At 51.5% G+C, this 18,017-nt stretch overlaps 1 protein-coding gene across 7 annotated transcripts in view; it reads right to left on the bottom strand.

Moving 5' to 3' along the window:
* The window catches only part of OSBP2 (oxysterol binding protein 2), a 104,552-nt gene that overhangs the window by 51,821 nt on the left and 34,714 nt on the right, over window positions 1–18,017 (bottom strand). Inside the window, exon 1 of one of the 7 annotated variants that reach the window (XM_074554490.1) lies at window positions 3,097–3,398. The exons of the other annotated variants lie outside the window; for them this stretch is intronic. Coding sequence (XP_074410591.1) covers window positions 3,097–3,175 — 79 coding nt within the window. The 5' untranslated portion in view covers window positions 3,176–3,398. Of the gene's footprint in view, window positions 1–3,096; window positions 3,399–18,017 lie in introns of those variants that run through there. 7 annotated transcript variants of the gene reach the window in all.

Below are 18,017 nucleotides of genomic sequence, written 5' to 3'. Positions count from 1 at the left end.
TGAGCTTCCTTTGAGGATAATCATCCATGTCACCACCAAATATTAATGACAGGCTGCATTTGGGCATGGTAAGAAATGCAGCACCAAACACACAGCACGGAGCTGGAGAGGGAAATTCCTGATGGAAATGCCCTCTGAAAGCAGCAACAGCACTGGCAAGAGCTTTGAGATCCTCAAAATTAACTAACGATAAGCTAATTATCTTAATCTGCTAGCTACCCACAGACCTTTCTGTGCACAGCAAGTGAAGTGTCTGCATCCCCCTGGCTCTAAAGGCTTCAGCACCTCAGTGCTTCCTCCTTAATCTGGCCACAAAGCCAAAACCCAAGATCCCATCAGCTCTGACTGAAGCAGACCAGCCCCTTAACACACAAAAACATTGTGTCTGTATAATCAAAGAGCACTGGCACAATTTGTGCCATCCCCTGGACCCCTGGCAGTGCCCAAGGCCAGGCTGGACAGGGCTTGGAGCACCCTGGGATGGTGGAAGATGTCCCTGCCATGGCAGGGGTGGCACTTTAAGGACCCTTCCAAACCAACCATTCTGGAATATTGAATCCTTCAACCCAAAGATTCAATAATTGGTTTTATCTTACAAGTACAAAAGGAACTAAAGCCACCCAAAGCCTCCAGGCTGAGCTCCTCTGTTCCCAAGGAATCTCCTGCTGAGCACAGCCAGGCCCAGCTTTTCCCTGGGCTGCTCATTAAAACTCATCAGCATTTTAAACATAATTCAGACAGCTCCATTTGAGGAGATAAGTGGATTTAAGGACAAAATTTTGGTAGGAAAAAAAAAATAATCACAGCATGAGGATTTCTAAATGAAAAGCAAAGCCACCCTGGGATGTATTTTCCCATCCAAAATATTGCATTTCCAATGGGGAATGTGCTTACCAGAGCGACACACTTTGCACATCACAGTTTTTACAGTAAATTGGTTTTAAAAGCCAACATTTTCCCAGCTTTGGAGTTCAGTTTGCTGTTAAAACATGACAAATATTTGCCTGTCATGTCCCAGGGCCAAAGCCTCTGGGTTTGTCAAATTTGCTCCACATGTGTAAAATGGATGTTCCCCCACCAGACAGGGAGAAGTTTTCCACATCACTGCAAAGCTTGCCCAAAATACCACCATAAAATGGGGGAAAGATGCTTTGGGGGCAGAAAAAGACCAGGCCAGCCATGGGAATACCCCAATCTCACCTCAGACACCCTCAAAACCTCTCCCCGGGTTCCTTTCTGCTCTTCCCAAGCCCACTCCCCATTTCTCCAGTGCTCACCACTCACCTTCCCCAGATTTTCACACAAGACTGGTTTCAGCTTTTGATGAGAATAATTCTGGTTTGGGGCATTTTATTCTCCACTGAAGGCTTGTTATGTAAAGCTCTGTGCAGAACTCCTGGAACACGCATGTCCTTACGTCACCCAGCTGGAAAAACAGCTCGAGAAGGGAAGCAAAGGGAAGGGGGACAATCTGGATTTGATAAAAAAAGATTTTTTTTTTCTTTTTGGTCAGCTGAAGCTAGCTGTAAATCCTCAATTGCTTGAATTTTGATTTGACCTATTTGCATTCTTCCTTTCCTCGCCCTTTTCTGGGGGAAGGAAATTGCATTTAGATAAAGTAATTTATTGTGAAGTGATGCTTGAGAGCAGGATGGGACAACAAGAGGGAGGGGAGTGACAGAGGACCATGGGATCATGGCATGGGTTGGGTGGGAAGGGACATTAAAGCCCATCCAGTGCCACCCCTGCCATGGCAGGGACACCTCCCACTGTCCCAGGCTGCTCCAGCCCCAGTGTCCAGCCTGGCCTTGGGCACTGCCAGGGATCCAGGATGGGCACCCTGTGCCAGGGCCTGCCCACCCTGCCAGGGAACAATTCCCAATTCCCAATATCCCATCCATCCCTGCCCTCTGGCACTGGGAGCCATTCCCTGTGTCCTGCCATCTTCCCAAACTACATCAAAGCAGCAACATTTGGATTTGACCATCACAAGGGCCCAGGTGTGAATCTCCACGTTCCTGCAGGCAGACCCCTGGAGCACAGCAGGGACAGAAATAAAAGAAATAAAACATGGGATGTGATGAGCTGCCAGTGCCCAGGACAGGGGAGCTGCCTCTGGTGTCCAAGGAGAGCAAAGAACATCCTGAAGTCCTCATTTCTCACCACCAGCCTTCACTGTCAGACACTGGACTTTGCTCAGCCCCTCCACTGATGAATCATGGAATGGGCTGGGTTGGGAATGACCATAAAGCCCACCCAGTGCCACCCCTGCCATGGCAGGGACACCTTCAGGGACACCTCCCACTGTCCCAGGCTGCTCCAACCTAGCCTGGAACACTTCCATGAATTGTCAGTGCTGCCATGAAGCAACACAGAAGTTGAACTGAAAGGCAGGACCCACCCCCAGCCTCTTCCTGCTTCATCCCACTGAGGAAAAAACACCAGAAAGGGGGTTTCTGTCCCAAAGCAGAGCACATTTGGGCACAACATCCTTTATCCCATGAAGGACAGTGCTCCTGCACACCCAGCACTGGGAATCCCCTGGAATGACCCAGAGGGCAGGAACAGACAGGACATTTCAGTGCACACCTTAAACACAGCTCAGTGTTCCTGGAGAGCAGCTCTGCCCCTCAGCATGGCATGGGCAGGGAGCAGCACAGGACCAACATAACCACACTCTCATTCCATCTCAACTCAAAGGAATTTGGCTTAGAACTCAAAAAATACATCCTGACATCAAAAGGGACTGATTTACCCATGACAAACAGCCCAATACCCTGTGCAATTAAAGGTACCCGAATAGAACAAATTATCAGCAAATTTAGAGGGTTTTTTGAATTCAAACTGAGTTATTCTGGATTTTTCAAACACCTGATAAAGCAGGGGCCCCACACTTTGTCCATCTCCAACCAAACCCAGCGGGGCTGTAGCACAAGATGCCTGCAGGGCAGATCCCACACGTGCATTCCTAATATTTCTGGTATGGGGTTAAACACGTCCTCCCCAGCCCACCCCAGCAGAGCAGCCCCTCCATCGCTGCCCAGCAGAGCAGGGCAGCCCCAGGGATGCATCCAGGACGCCGGGAAGGCCACTAACCCTTGTGGAATTTATTCAGACAGCCGGCGTTGCAGAAGGAGCGCAGCGATCCTGTCTCCCAGCAGCCCCTACCCTTCATCCCCACCGCGGGATGGCTCTGCCGAGGCTGCCACGACTCCTACATGGCTGCGAGCCTGGGGAGGCAGGAAAACCCCCGGGGATGGAGGGATGGCCCAGGGAAATGTCCTTATCCCAGTGCCACACTTCCCATCACCCATCCATCCATCCCCAGCACATGCCGCTAGCAGGGCACTACGGCTCCATCATCAAACAGCCTCGTACCAGCATGCACCACGGAGCAGCTCTTAACTCCATCCCTGCCGGAAAACAGCCTCAAAATGCCCAAAAACACCGGGAATGAGAGCGGCAGCAGCGGCCCCAGCCCCGGCAGGCTCGGCCGGGAGCGGCTCCGGAGCGGTGCCTGCGGATCCCCAGCCCCAAAGGCAGAGGGATGCTGCATTTTTGGGAAGGGAGGAGGAGATTTGGAGGCTTGTCCCTTTAAATGCTGCTGGAGGTTATTTTTAGGACATTGGCTTAAAATAAAGAGCAGAATTCCTTTATTTTTTTTATCAGAAAGTCCATGATCCATTTTAGTCACTCGGTCACATTTCACATCCCAAGAGCTCCCGAACGAACCCCAGAGGCTCCTCCAGCCCTGTCCTCCCTGAGATCCATTTTCTCACCCCTCCATTCCAAAACCACTGGATTTTCCCAGCTTTAACTTGCCCAGTCTCGAGGGAATGTGTAATTCTGGAGGGAAAATGCAGCAGAAATACCAATATTAATCCCAATCCCAATCCCAATCCCAATCCCAATCCCTGCGTGCAGTGGGACCCAGAGCATGGAGTGGGAACTGGGAATCTCCAGGACCCACAGGGATTAACAGTTTGCATTTGATCATTTTTTCCTCACTCCAGCTGGATTACAAGGATTTTACAGCAAGAAGGAAATGTTTGTATTCCAGCTTTTAAATTGGAACCACTTTCTGAGGACACATTTAAATAGAGAGGAAGGGACTGTGCAAGAATTCCAGGTGGAAAAAGGAGAAATTCAGCCAGATCACACAATCTTTACTGTGTGCAGTCAAGCCAGGGAAACTAATGCTGGCAAGTGCACACACACACAAAGATTTCATTAAATTATTGGCATATTTATTGATGGTCTGGGTAAGAATGTGCAGTTCTTAAGGGGAAAATGACCACCACAAGAGACGGGATTTTAATTGGAGAGGAGAGGAAGGTCTGGGTAGGATTTAGCTCAAAACAAGAATTTCCAGCTCTGAGATCAGATCCAAGGACCAGCTGGAGGCAGGATCTGGGTTTTGACACTGAGACCAGAGTTAATACCTATCCAGGGCCATACAGACACACACACATTTATGTTCTGTATTATATCCTAATTCCCAATCCTGATCAGCAGGGATGGAGGAGTCACAGCTCCACTGGAAATCAAGGCAGGATCATGGAAAAAGAAACATAAGATCCTCTCCATAAGCATCACATTCCCAAACTGACACAGCTCTGCATCTTTTCTGCCAGCTGCCCCCAGCCTCCTCCTGCCAATATTTAAGTCACAGCCCCAGCTGCTCATCTGAGCATTTGGAAATCAGCCCTCAAATTCCCTGCTCATCAACAGATTGCAGGTTTAGCCCTGCATTTAGCCCATTCTGCTGCAAATCCAGAGCTACCTGGGTCCCAGGAACAGCAGAAGGTGCCTGGGAAAGGCTCCCTGACTTCCCCTGGGAAAGTCAGGATGAGCTTTCTCCTTTCTTTCCAAGGGAAATGTGAAATTGTGATCGTTACTTCTTGCTGAGCAACTGAAACTCAGGTGGGAAGAGGAGTGAGGGTGTGGAACACCCAGGGCTGATGAGGGGCCAGGGAAAGGCTGGGATAAACACCATGAATGAGGGGATCCAGGAGGAGACCGACCGACCATCCATCCATCCATCCATCCATCCATCCATCATCCATCCATCCATCCATCATCCATCCATCCATCCATCATCCATCCATCCATCCATCCATCCATCCTCCATCCATCCATCCATCATCCATCATCCATCCATCATCCATCCATCCATCCATCATCCATCCATCCATCCATCCATCCATCCTCCATCCATCCATCCATCCATCATCCATCCATCCATCATCCATCCATCCTTCCATCCATCCATCCATCCATCATCCATCCATCCATCCATCCATCCATCCCCTCACGGCACACACACACTCCCACACCACGGATCTCCCAGCAACACCAGATCGTTCATCTTCCAGAAACTGCATCAAATATAAAAAGCCATTTAAAAATGCAACTTCTACCTTCCAAATATTTTGCCTGGAAGAAGACAAGGTGGGTAGGTCAGAGGATAGCTGCAGTTTGGGTTTAGTCTGACTTCTTCTCCAAGTCTGATGAAATTCCAAAACAAACTGCAGAACTTAAAGAATTCTCTTTTCCCATTCCCGAGCATTCCCAACAACACTCCCAGCTGCACTCTTCAGCCTGATATCTCCTTTATCATTATCCAGTTAACCTTGAAAGCCTCCATAATCCCTAATTTTCTGCTATCTTTACAGCTCTGCCACATCCACCTCCCAAACCCACTGATAAAAACATCAGGTGATTGTTACAAAGCCCTGCCAGGATTAGTGGGACCAAACCACCTCCAACTCCTGCCCCTCCATTACAATCGATTGGAAATGCTTTATTTGGAGCAGTCACAATAAATTCTCCCTGGTCCAGAGGTTCCTTGGGGTGAAGGGACTTTAAATCCCATTTTATTCCAGCCCCTGGGGTTTCTCCAGCCTGACACAGGGCAGGGTGGGATGAAGGGCTGCCCCACACAGGGACCCTCTGGGGACCCCCACATAAGGGAACACCCCTCACTTTACCCCTTTATAATCAATCCAAGTGTCTCACCAGCCCCAGGGGCTCTCCCAAACACCTCAAACCCAGTGCAGACCCCAAAGGAGCCCGACCCACCCCTGCCCCACAGAGCTCAGCCCCGGGGGGGGTTCAGGGCAGTACATACTGCGTTTGCCACAGCACCTCTTCCTCATCCAGCGCTCGGGAGGGGCTGCAGGGACAGGAGCAGGGCCAGGGCCAGGGCCAGGAGGCGCAGGAGCAGCCCTGGACGGCCCCGAGCCCGGCCCAGCCTTGCCCCGGGCTGCTCTCCGCAGGCTCCATATCCTCATCCCTTCCCCTCTCCGCAGCTCTCACTCCCTGCTCAGGGCTGCGAGTGCCTCCTCCTCCTCCTTCCCTTCCTCCTCCTCCTCCTCCTCCCTCTCCTCACCTCACCCACAGCAGCCGCGCTGCCCCAGCACGTGGAGAACGGGCTCAGAATAAACAGAAACCTGGGAAATTTCACCTTTCCAGTGGAAGAGCCCCGAACCAGCCCCTTTGGGGGTCTCTTCTGGGCAGAGCTGCATGTCAAGGGTGACACAGCTATTCCTTGCCCAATTTCAAGTCCTTGCTTCAAATTTTATGGTGATAAAACCACCTAAAAAAATTCTGGGGATTTGTGCCTGAGATACCTTATGATACACTGAGATACCTTATGATACACTAATGATGAGATATTAAATATAGTCATTTACTATATATAATCTAATACTGCCTTGAAATACTCTTTCCACTATTGCCTTAAAACACTCTTTCCAGAAATGCCCAAGTACTCCAAAATAAAGCAGCTGTGCTGATTCCAGGCGTTCCTGCTTTGGGATTGTTGTGGTTTTTAAGCAGAGTTATTCTATTCCCAACCCTCAAATTATCTCCCTGCTCCAACTGCAGGGATTGTCTCTGCCCCCTGCAGACACAAAGGAGAAGTGGCCACTTCCCTCTGCAAAAACCTTCATTGTATTGGAAACACTCAACACATCTTCATCCTCTGCTGCTTTTGGGGCTTTTCATAAGATTTGATTATTTTCAGGGTTTTCTAGAGTGGTGGGTGTCCCTCACTCCCTAAATTCCTGCTGTCTGTTTAAAGTATGACGCCCAAAACCTCCCCACATAAATGCACACACAGAGGAGTGAAGTGAACATGTCTGAAATATCATAGAATCATGGTTTGGGGTGGGAAGGGACCCTAAAGCCCACCCAGTGCCACCCCTGCCATGGCAGGGACACCTCCCACTGTCCCAGGCTGCTCCAGCCCCAATGTCCAGCCTGGCCTTGGGATCCAGGGGAATCCACAAACCCCTGTGCCAGGGCCTCTTCTCCCTTCCTGGTGTTCTCCTCCCTCCCAGGAAAAGCCAATCCCCCTGTGCCTACACTGTCAGAAAACTTTTAGGATTTCCAAAAGGAAACTATTCAACTTTAAACCTTCTCTGGGCAAGGAGATAACACTGGACCTTCTCTTTTGCCCTGTGTGAATCAAAGAAAAGATTATTTATATTGTAAAAAGTAAAGGAAAAAACCTGTCAGCTATACTGGGGTGATTTTCCTTCCTGACTGAGAAGAGCTCCAGCCCCTGAACATCACCAGGAAACACCACAGCACATCCTGAGCAGCTCAAACCCATCTCCAGGCTGCACATCTCAACCCAGGGATGCCCAGAATCCAGAATGCTCCAAGGCCAGCCACAAAGGAACAGCTCCCCAGAGGCTCTTCCACAGCCCTGCCCAACAACTGGCTTTTTTTTAACACTTGTTCCTGACTCCATTTATTTTATTCCTCTCAAAAATGCTGCTGGAGTGCAAGGAACTCCCCCACCTGCCCCACCTTGGTGACACTGAATGCCATGGTGGGTTTGTGTGCTATGGAAATCCTGGATTCTTCAGTCACACAATTCACCCTTGAAAAGAAGACCAGTGGAATAACCACAATATTCTTGTTTTAGTGTAAACAGGCAGCTGGAAGGTCTCACACGTGAGTTTTCCACCACACTCCAGCAGTTCTGCTCCCAGACTGGAAGAACTTGGTTCATTCCAGGGCTGGAGAGCAGAGGCAGAACCTGGAGGGAATTTGAGGTTTTTTTTACTCCTTTCCTTGTTTAAAGCCAGACATTCACCCCCAGCACATTTCTTCTGCACTGCCTACTGACCAGATGCCAAGGAGGGACAGGGAGCAGGAAAATGCTGCCCAGGGCAGAGAGGGGAAGGGAGGGATCCCTTGCCTTGAAGGAGAAGTGGCTTAGCTGGGATTTCAGAGCCAGTCCCACAGCAGGGACAGAAATCCACAGAGTCCATCAGGCTGCAGGAATTACACCCAGCCCCTTTCCACTGCTCCCCACGCAGCAGCCAGGTGAGTGAGAGCCCTGGGATGGCAGCACTGCCTGCCCCACCTGGCTGTGCACTGAGCAGGCTGCACCCTCCAGCAGGGAATCCTGCCAGCAACAAGCACAGCCTGCACCAGCTCTGGGAAAGGGAGCACCGAGTGCAGCTCACACTCAGAGCTGGCAGCACGGCGAGCAGCAGCCTCCTCCCCACCACACAAACCAGGATCCCTGAGGCTGGAAAAACCTCCCAGTCCATGGAGGCCCAGCTGTGCCTCATCCCAGCCCAGAGCTCTGAGTGCCACCTCCAGTCACTCCTTGGACACTCCAGGGATGGGGACTCCAAAACTCCCTGCCAGTGTTTAACAATGCTTTCCATGAAGGGAATTCTTCCTGATGTCCAGCCTGAACTTCCTCCTCACACACCAACCTCCATGGCTTTACATAGTAAAAAGTAGAGGGAAAACCTCCAGCTGCAGCACCCAGGACTCTGTTTAAAAAGGATTAACAGCTTTTGTATCCCTCCATCCTCTCCCAAGTCAGTGTCAGCACCCTACACCATCCAAGGGTGTCGCAGGTATCTTTTATGGAAAATCTTTTCCTTAGGATTTTTCCTCCTGAGAAGCTGAGAAGCCTCAGGAACAAAATGTAAACAATGATTATCTGCTGCTGTGGAATGCAACAGGTGCATCTGGGATTGGCCCATGTGGTTGTTTCTAATTAATGGCCAATCACAGTCAGCTGGCTTGGACAGAGAGTCTGAGACACAAACCTTTGTTATCATTCTTTCTATTCTATTCTTAGCTAAGCCTTCTGATGAAATCCTTTCTTGTATTCTTTTAGTATAGTTTTAATGTAATATATATCAATAAAAAAATAAATCAGCCTTCTGAAACATGGAGTCAGATCCTCGTCTCTTCCCTCAACCTGAGACCCCTGTGAACACCAGCACAGGGTTCAGCCCTCCCTCCCTCCATCCTGTCAGGAGCTGAGGGATAACCCAGCGTGCCACTGTCACCACTGTGCTCCTAAATCCAGCACCACCACACCCCTCAGGGAGGCTCTGGCAGCAGTTTAAGCTCCCACCAGCACTTTTCAGGGAGAATCCCAAATTGGGTGTTTATCATCTTGTCATGCTTTCAGCCCTCTTTGTTTTCCCTTCTCCTGCCCAGCTTTAACTATAAATGAATATTTGAGTTCCTCGTCAATGAGTTACTGCCAGAGGGAGAGCTGCTCCCTGAGGAGACTCATTTTAAATTGGAAACACTCCTTAGAGCTAAATTTTTAGTTGAAGCTACAAATCTAATAACTGAGGTCAAAACTCCCTGGTTATCCATCTGCAGGAGCAGCATGCCTGCCAACATGATGTTATTACAGCACCACAAGAAGCCATTTCCATGGGAAAAGGCAGCTCTGCTGCTGCATCCATCCTTCAGAAGTGGCTCTGCCCTCCATGCTGGGTCTGTGTTCCACTTCCAGCACCTCCTGGGGGAGGCTAGAGCTGGATCCCTGCTCACACTTGTCCCAGGAGAGTTTCCTGCAGGACAGGCTGCTGAGCCCAGCCAGGGCACCAAATATCCCCAGCCCAGCAGGGCCAAGACCCCCAGCAGAACTCCCAGCAGAAGCTTCTGCTCTGCAGAAAAGATGAAGAGCAGAAACTCTGTTTTTTCTGTCAGCTGCCCCCAGCCTCCTCCTGCCAATATTTAAGTCACAGCCCCAGCCATTCATCTGAACATTTGGAAATCCGCCCTCAAGTTCCCTGTTCATCAACAGATTGCAGGTTTAGCCCTGCATTCAGCTCATTCTGCTGCAAATCCAGAGCTACCTGGGTCCCAGGAACAGCAGAAGGTGCCTGGGAAAGGCTCCCTGACTTCCCCTGGGAAAGTCAGGATGAGCTTTCTCCTTTCTTTCCAAGGGAAAGGCTGGAATTGTGATGTTACTTCTTGCTGAGCAACTGAAACTCAGGTGGGAAGAGGAGTGAGGGTGTGGAGCACCCAGGGCTGATGAGGGGCCAGGGAAAGGCATAGGGAAATAAACCCAGTGAGAATGAGGGGATACAGGAGGAGACCATCCATCATCCATCCATCCATCCATCCATCCATCCATCCATCCATCATCCATCCATCCATCCATCATCCATCCATCCATCCATCCCCTCACGGCACACACACATCCCACAACACACTCCCACACTCCCACACCGTGCATCTCCCAAAACACCAGATCATTCATCTTCCAGAAACTGCATCAAATATATGCCATGAATCCCATCCCACCCCTCAGCAATGGAGGCAATGGATGAGGCAACAGAGGTTTTCCTCAATAAAAATTTCCTCAAATAAAATAAAAAGCTGAGCAGAATAAAAGTGGAATTGTATCCTCAAGTTGATCTTCACTACCTAGAGTGACAATTTTAGCTTAAAAACTCCTAAAACTCCACAAGAATTCTGAATTCCCATGTGGATCTGGGGAAATGCCCCAGTGGAGCCTCTGCTGGGATCAGATTGCAGCACTGGGAGGAGCTGCAGGACGAGCAGAGGCACCACAAGGTGCCAGCACAGCCCAGCTGTGCCACTTCCAGCCGGGAATGTCGGGGCAGGGGGAGTTTGGGCTCCCCACGAGCTGGGAGCAGCCTGGGGCTGGGAAAGGGGCAGGAATCCAGGACAGAGGAGCAGCTCTTCCCCATGGAAAAGCAGCTCTCCTGCCCTACTGGAGTGCCCAAGCAAGGGCTGCCTGGCAAATCCCTCTTTTCCCAGACATCCATTAATGCCAGCTGCAAAGCAAGCACAGGCAGTAAATAACCTCCAAAGCCGGGCTCTCTGCAGGGCCAGGGCTTATGCAAGAGCTGGGAGAGCGGGAAGCACACGGAGCTCCACGGGCAGCCAGGAATGCAGGGCAGCAGCGAGCCAGGAGAGGGCAACCTGCTCCTGCTCATGGGATGGGAGCAGGGAGCAAACAGCTCCTGCAGAGAGCTCAGCAAGAAAGGGACCTGGGGCTGCTGTGACTACGGCTGGACACGAACCCAGGTGTGCCCAGGTGTGCCCAGGTGTGCCCAGGTGTGCCAGAGGCCAAGGACAGCTGGGCTGTGTCACCCTGGGGTGGCAGCAGGAGCAGGGCAGTGCCCGTGCCCTGAGCTGGCACTGCTGGGGCACCTCCAGGGCTGGGGCAGCTCTGGGACCCTCCTGACAGGAGAGCCCTGGAGGGGCTGGAGCGTGTCCAGGGCAGGGAACGGAGCTGGGCAGGGGCTGGAGCCCCAGGAGGGGCTGAGGGAGCTGGGCAGGGGCTCAGCCTGGAGCAAAGGAGGCTCAGGGGGCCCTTGTGGCTCTGCACAGCTCCTGCCAGGAGGGGACAGCCGGGGGGTCGGGCTGTGCTCCAGGGAACAGGGACAGGAGCAGAGGGAACGGCCTCAGGCTGGGCCAGGGCGGAGGCAGGGTGGATATTAGGGAACATTTCCCCATGGAAATGGCTGTCCAGCCCTGGCACAGCTGCCCAGGGCAGTGCTGGAGTCCCCATCCCTGCAGGGATTTAACATCTGTGTGGATGTGGCACTTGGGGATATGGGACAGTGGTGGCCTTGGCAGGGCTGGGGAACAGAGGGGTTTGGGTGATCTCTGAGGGCTTTCCCAACCTCCACAATTCTGTGATTCTGTGACTGCAGTGTGCTCAGATACCCCAAGTTCCTTGTGCAGAGGGATGTCAGAAATCCCAAGGGGATGGATGGATGGATGGATGGATGGATGGATGGATGGATGGATGGATGGATGGATGGATGGATGGATGGATGGATGGATGGATGGATGGATGGATGGATGGATGGATGGATGAAAGGATGGATGGATAAATGGCACACATGGCTCTGCAGGTGTTCCCTCAAGCTCTCAGTCCCAGCAATTCCCTGATACCTGAGTAACAAATGAACATCCACCCAAACTCCTTCATGCGCAGGGAGAGCCCTGAGGGACTCGCTGTGCCCTGCCAGGGCTGCACAGAGCTGTTGTATCCCACCACCAACCCAAATCCCATTTTCCCTCTGTGGCCGGGAGCAGGAGCTGCTGGGCTTCATTAGACACAAACACCACGAGGTTTCCTGCCAGTCCCTCACTCCTCAGTGCCTGGCAGCCCTGCCACCCCCTCTGCCCCAGCCCAACCCTCCAGAGGTGCCTGCAGACCCACTGAAGGATCAGTTTGCACTCAGTGACTCATTTCTAATTAGCAAGGACTGTTATTGTTTCCAGAGTCCAAATCTGATTTACCTCCAAGAGCCTTTATCTGTGCCAGGTAAAGCAGAAAGCCCGTGGGAATCCTGAATGACTGACAGCAACAGTGAGATCCTGAACTGATTCCTGAGCTGGGAATCTCCCCCTTGCTGCTCCCAACTGTATGAAAATCCCTGTTGTGCTGCTAAATGTGGCATTAAAAACTACTTACAGGTGAAACTTGCCTTAAAAATCAGTAACCAGAGTCTGTTCCAGCACTAAGAGATCAGGGCTCAAGAGCCAGGGTGAGCAAGGACTTGGCTTTGTCCCCTTCCTGCAGCTCCACTGCCATGAGGACAGCACATCCCTGTGCTGGAACTGTCCCTCCCATGGCAGGGACACCTTCCACCATCCCAGGGTGCTCCAAGCTCCATCCAATTCCTAATTCCCAATATCCCACCCATCCCTGCCCTCTGGCAGTGGGAGCCCTTCCCTGTGTCTGTCCCTCCATCCCTTGTCCCCAGTCCCTCCCCATCCTTCCTGCAGGTTACCTTCAGCTACTCCCATCCTTTGGTTCTCCCAGGGGATAAAGTTTTGCTTTATCTCTGTGTCCAGCCCCTTTTCATGTGCCATTTTTCCAGAAAAATGAATCTTAGTTTGAGCATATAAATCCAATGCACGCTCCCATTTTAGACAGCACTAGAAGTGCTTGAAAGTTTTGACATTATTTTTAGCACAAATATTTTTGAAAGTCTTCCCAAGCTAAAGCTGGTGTGTCACTGGTACTTAGGGAAACCACATTTTTTCACCTGTTGTGAAAAATAACAAGTTTGTAGTATAGAAAAGTGTTTTCTTGCTCAAACACCAAAACCCTGTCACCAAGGGTGTCTTCTCTCCTGGTTCCCTGCCAGGCAAGCACTGTGCATTCCCTGGGATCTTGAAAATCCCCTTTCCTGCGTGGGTGCACGAGTGGGAAGGATGATCCTTGTTCCTTCCCTGCTGCACTTGCTAACATGGACTGGGTTTGTCATTTTGGGGACTTTTCACTCTTCACTCAGGGCAGATGTTCCCTCCTTGTGGGCACTGGGAATGGGATCTCTGCCCTCTTGGATAAAGGTGTCCCTGCCATGGCAGGGGTGGGACAAGCTTAGTTTAAGGTCCTTTCAACCCAAACCATTGCATGGTTCTGTGACCCGGCAAAGCTGTTCCAACCCCTTTGGCTGCAGTCAGAAAACCTCCTGCAATTCCCCAAGGGAAATAATCAGCCCTGAGTTCAGGTGAAATGTGGGCACAGCTGCCCAGGGGTCACTGGTTTGGGCTTTGCAGCCTTGCCAAGTCACCTTGGGAAATTCTTTCCTCAAAAAGATGTGTGGAAGGGAGGAGATCGTGTGGAAGCAACAAAAAAGGCACTGGGAATGAGAAAAAGGAAACACAGACTAATAAACAGCTGGGAAACATGGAATGAGGGACATTCCCTCACTCAGGCCACACACTCACAATGTTTGTCCATGGCACAGGGGAAAGGGCCATAAATAATGAAATGAGGGAAAAAAAAAAAAACAGATTTAAAGAGACACAGGAGATGGGCATGGGAGAAACACAATCCAGCAGCAGAATCCACAGCATTTTTGGAAATAAGAATGGATTTGTGGTACCTACAAACATGGCACAGCAGAGACCATTCTACCCTGGTATTTATCACTTTATCAATTTATAACCAGTTTCTCCCTGCTATTTATCAACTCCAGGAGTAACATAACCCTCACCATAGGAATTTACCTCTCTCCCTCCCATTTTTGCTGGAGAGGAATCTGCTCTCCAGCTTGCCAAGGAGTGAACTGAGCCCTGTGTGTACAACAGGACACTTTAGCCCTGGGTTTTGCCCGCCCTCCCAGCTCCCAAAGGCAGGGCTGAGCAAGGGCCCAGAAGGATTTCTCCTCCCAGTGTTCCTGCACCAAACTCCTTCTGCAGCAGCTCAGCCAAAACAGGGCCTGTCCTTCACCACAGCTGTCCCAGGTCACCCTTGACACTGGCTGGGGTCTCTGTACAAATCACAAACGGGATGGGGCTGCTGTGGAACTGCCTTGAGCTGTTTTATTCTCCAGCATCAGTCTCATTCCATGGTTATGACAATGGGAAGAGGCCACCAGCTCACATCCCAGGCAGCAGACTAAGAAATTAATGTTACAACTCACTTCATAAGCTTTTTGACCAATCACACAAAGCAAAAACACATTGACAGTATTTACACCTGTACAGTATATATTCTATATTGACAGTAGTTCTATCCAATCACTATAAGCACAGGTACCTTTGGTTAAACAATGTTTGCTTATTTTGAATACAATACTTACTTGTAAGCCTTAAAACACAATGCACAGAGCTCCATTTTTTATTAAGCTTCAACCTTCTTAATATCTTGCTAGATAAACTTTTCTGTAGCTTAGAAAGTTATTCTAGACCAGCATTAATACACAGACCATTGTTCTATTTGTCTTTGCTTTTCTACAGTTTAAATAATTTTTCTGCTGACCAATCTCATGGCTGCTGCTCAGCTCCAATCACAGTTCTGCTGTCTCTGAGGCCTGCCTTTGCAGCTTTCCTAAAACCCTCTGATTTTGTGGATTCCCACAACCCTGGTGAGGAAAGAAGGGCCCTGGTGTGCCAGCAGAGCTCAGAGAATCGTGGAATCACTGAGGTTGGAAAAGCCCTCTGAGCTCCTCGAGTCCAGCTGTCCCCAGCACTGCCAAGGCCACCCACCCACACAGCCAAGTGCCACATGCCCACTGCTGTTAAATCCCCCAGGAATGGGGACTCCACCATCTGGGCAGCCTGTTCCAAAGCCTGAGCAGCTTTTCCTGCAGGAATTTTCCCCAGTATCCAATGTAAACCTCCCCCAGAACCCTCGTGCTGCACATCCCACCCCCTCCTCCTGCAGGAGCGTTTTCCCAGCTCTGGCGTGGGCACGGAGCCTCCTGCCCAGCCCAGCCCTGCTCCTGCTGTGCCAGCCCTCCCCAGAGCCTCCCCCTGCTCTGTCACGTTCCTGGGGTTATTACAGGGGGTTCCTGCTGCAGCCTCACCTGGAATGCTGAAAACACAGGAGCCCAAAAACCTCCACGGAGAAACTGCCCCAGGGCCTGGCTGGGCACACCGAGCTGAGTGCCAGCCCTGCCAAGGGACTGCAGGAGGGCAGGGCAGGCAGGGGGGATGTGCCCCTTGGGCAGGGTAAGAGCAGCACTGGAGCAGCAGGAGCTGAGACATCAATTCCCATCCCACTCCTCAATTACAGAATCCCACAACAGTTTGAATGGAAAGGGGACTCAAAGCTCATCCAGTTCCCCTGCCATGAGCAGTTTTCCCTGCTATTTGTCAACTCCAGGAGTAGCATAATCCTCACCATAGGAATTGATCCCTCTCCCTCCCATGTTTGCTGGAGAAGAATCTGCTCTCCAACTTGCCAGGGAGTGAACTGAGACCTGTGGACACTTTAGCCCCTGGGTTTTGCCCACCCTCCCAGCTCCCACAGGCAGGACTGGGTGAAGTGGGAACTCAAAGCCCACCCAGTGCCACCCCAGCCATGGCAGGGACACCTCCCACTGTTCCAGGCTGCTCCAGCCCCAATGTCCAGCCTGGCCTTGGGCACTGCCAGGGATCCAGGGGCAGCCACAGCTGTGCCAGGGCCTGCCCACCCTGCCAGGGAACAATTCCCAATTCCCAATATCCCATCCAGCCCTGCCCTCTGGCAGTGGGAGCCATTCCCTGTGCCCTGTCATAGAATCATGGAATAGTTTAGGTTGGTAAGAACCTTAAAGCTCATCCTGTTCCAGCCCCTGCCATGGGCAGGCACAGCTCCCACCGACCATGGGCACCAGGCAGAGCTGAGGAGCAGCCCCAGCTCTGCACTCGCTCTGGAGGATGAGGCAGGAGCAGCAGGAATGGCCTAAATACTGCTGGCTGCTCTGAGCCCCTGCTGGAATGTTTAATTCCTGCTGTTATGTAAGTACTGTTTTCTGGGTTCCTTGGCTGCCAGTGATTATCATGGATTACATCTGCACAACAACAGCAGTGGATGTGCTCTGGTACCTGGGATCAGGGAGAGCAGCAGCACAGCCAGGAGGGGAGCTCAGTCTGGGGCTGCTCCATCCCCACATGCAAGTGGAGGGGAAAACAGCAGCAAGAGAATTAAAAAAAGATTAGAAAAATAACAAGGCGGGGGAGGGAGGGGAGGGAAGTGGTTCCTGGCTTGTGAAATAGAAAAATCCAAAGATTCCTCCCATCCTCCTCATGTTTGCAGCACCAGGCAGCAGCCAGGAGAAGGGAGCGGTTGGAGGCTGTGGAGATAAGAGAACCCTACACTGGTGTGGGGTGGGAAAGGACCTTAAAGCTCATCCATTTCCAACCCCTGCCATGGGCAGGGACACCTTTCATTATCCCAGGCTGCTCCAAGCTCCATCCAGCCTGGCCTTGGGCACTGCCAGGGATCCAGGGTCAGCCCCAGCTGCTCTGGGCACCCTGTGCCAGGGCCTGAGCACACATACAGGGAACAATTCCTTCCCAGGATCCCACCTAACCTGTCACTTTGTCCAAAGTCCCTCTCCCTGGCACAGTTCCCATGGATCCAGCCTGTCCAGACCCCTCTGCAAACCCTTCCTGCCCCCCAGCATCCCTGAGGCTGTGGCAGGAGGAGCTGAAGTGCTGCCTGCATCTCCCTGGGGTGGCTCAGATGGACCAACCCATGAGGAGAATGGGGAGCCAGAGCATCCTGCCAGCTGCAGGAGGAGCACAAGTGAGAGCAGAAGGCACTGAGAGGAGACAGGAATCATTAGGAATGGGAAATCCAAGCAAACAAGTCCATCAGCAGCACTGTCAGCTCTGTTTCCCACAGCAGCAGCTCCTGGCACGGTTACCAACAGCTGGCTGTCCTGGGGAAATCCAGACTCCAAGGATAAAAACACAATTAGAAGAGCAAGGTGACAGCCAGGCACGAGGGAAACAGCTCACAGAGATGGGAATCTCACAGGGAGGAGGGGAAAAGGGAATGCTGCTGTCCAAGAGCTGGGAATGGCTGGGCTGTTACAGCCACACATGAGCTGGGACAACAATGACAGAATTGTCCTGTCCTGCCACAAGCCAAGGCCACCTGGCCAGGAGCTTCTGTGAGGCCCTGGGGAGCAACAAGGGGACAATTCATGGCATGGGACAGGGAAGGTGCCAGATGCTTTGCAGTGTCACAGGCCCAACTAAAAATGGCTTTTGCAAACAAACCCCTGCCTTGGAAAAAGGATGAAAAACAGCCAAAATGAGCAGGGCAACACAAGTGGCATTATCAGTGGAGTGATTAAAGGGAAAGCTGAGGAATAATTAATTATGGCTAGTTTTTAATGGGATCTGGGACGCTGAAGGGGAACTCCCTGCTGGCCTGAGCTGCTCCCACCCACCCAGCTGCACCCCAGCCCTGCAGTGGGACCCCACAGCTCCACTGTCCCTCTCCACAGATGGATTGTCCCTTT

The sequence above is a fragment of the Zonotrichia albicollis genome, chromosome 18 (assembly GCF_047830755.1).
Source record: "Zonotrichia albicollis isolate bZonAlb1 chromosome 18, bZonAlb1.hap1, whole genome shotgun sequence".
Lineage (NCBI taxonomy): Eukaryota > Metazoa > Chordata > Aves > Passeriformes > Passerellidae > Zonotrichia > Zonotrichia albicollis.
Note: the sequence above shows the minus strand (reverse complement) of the source record. Positions and strands in the feature narration are given on the sequence as shown.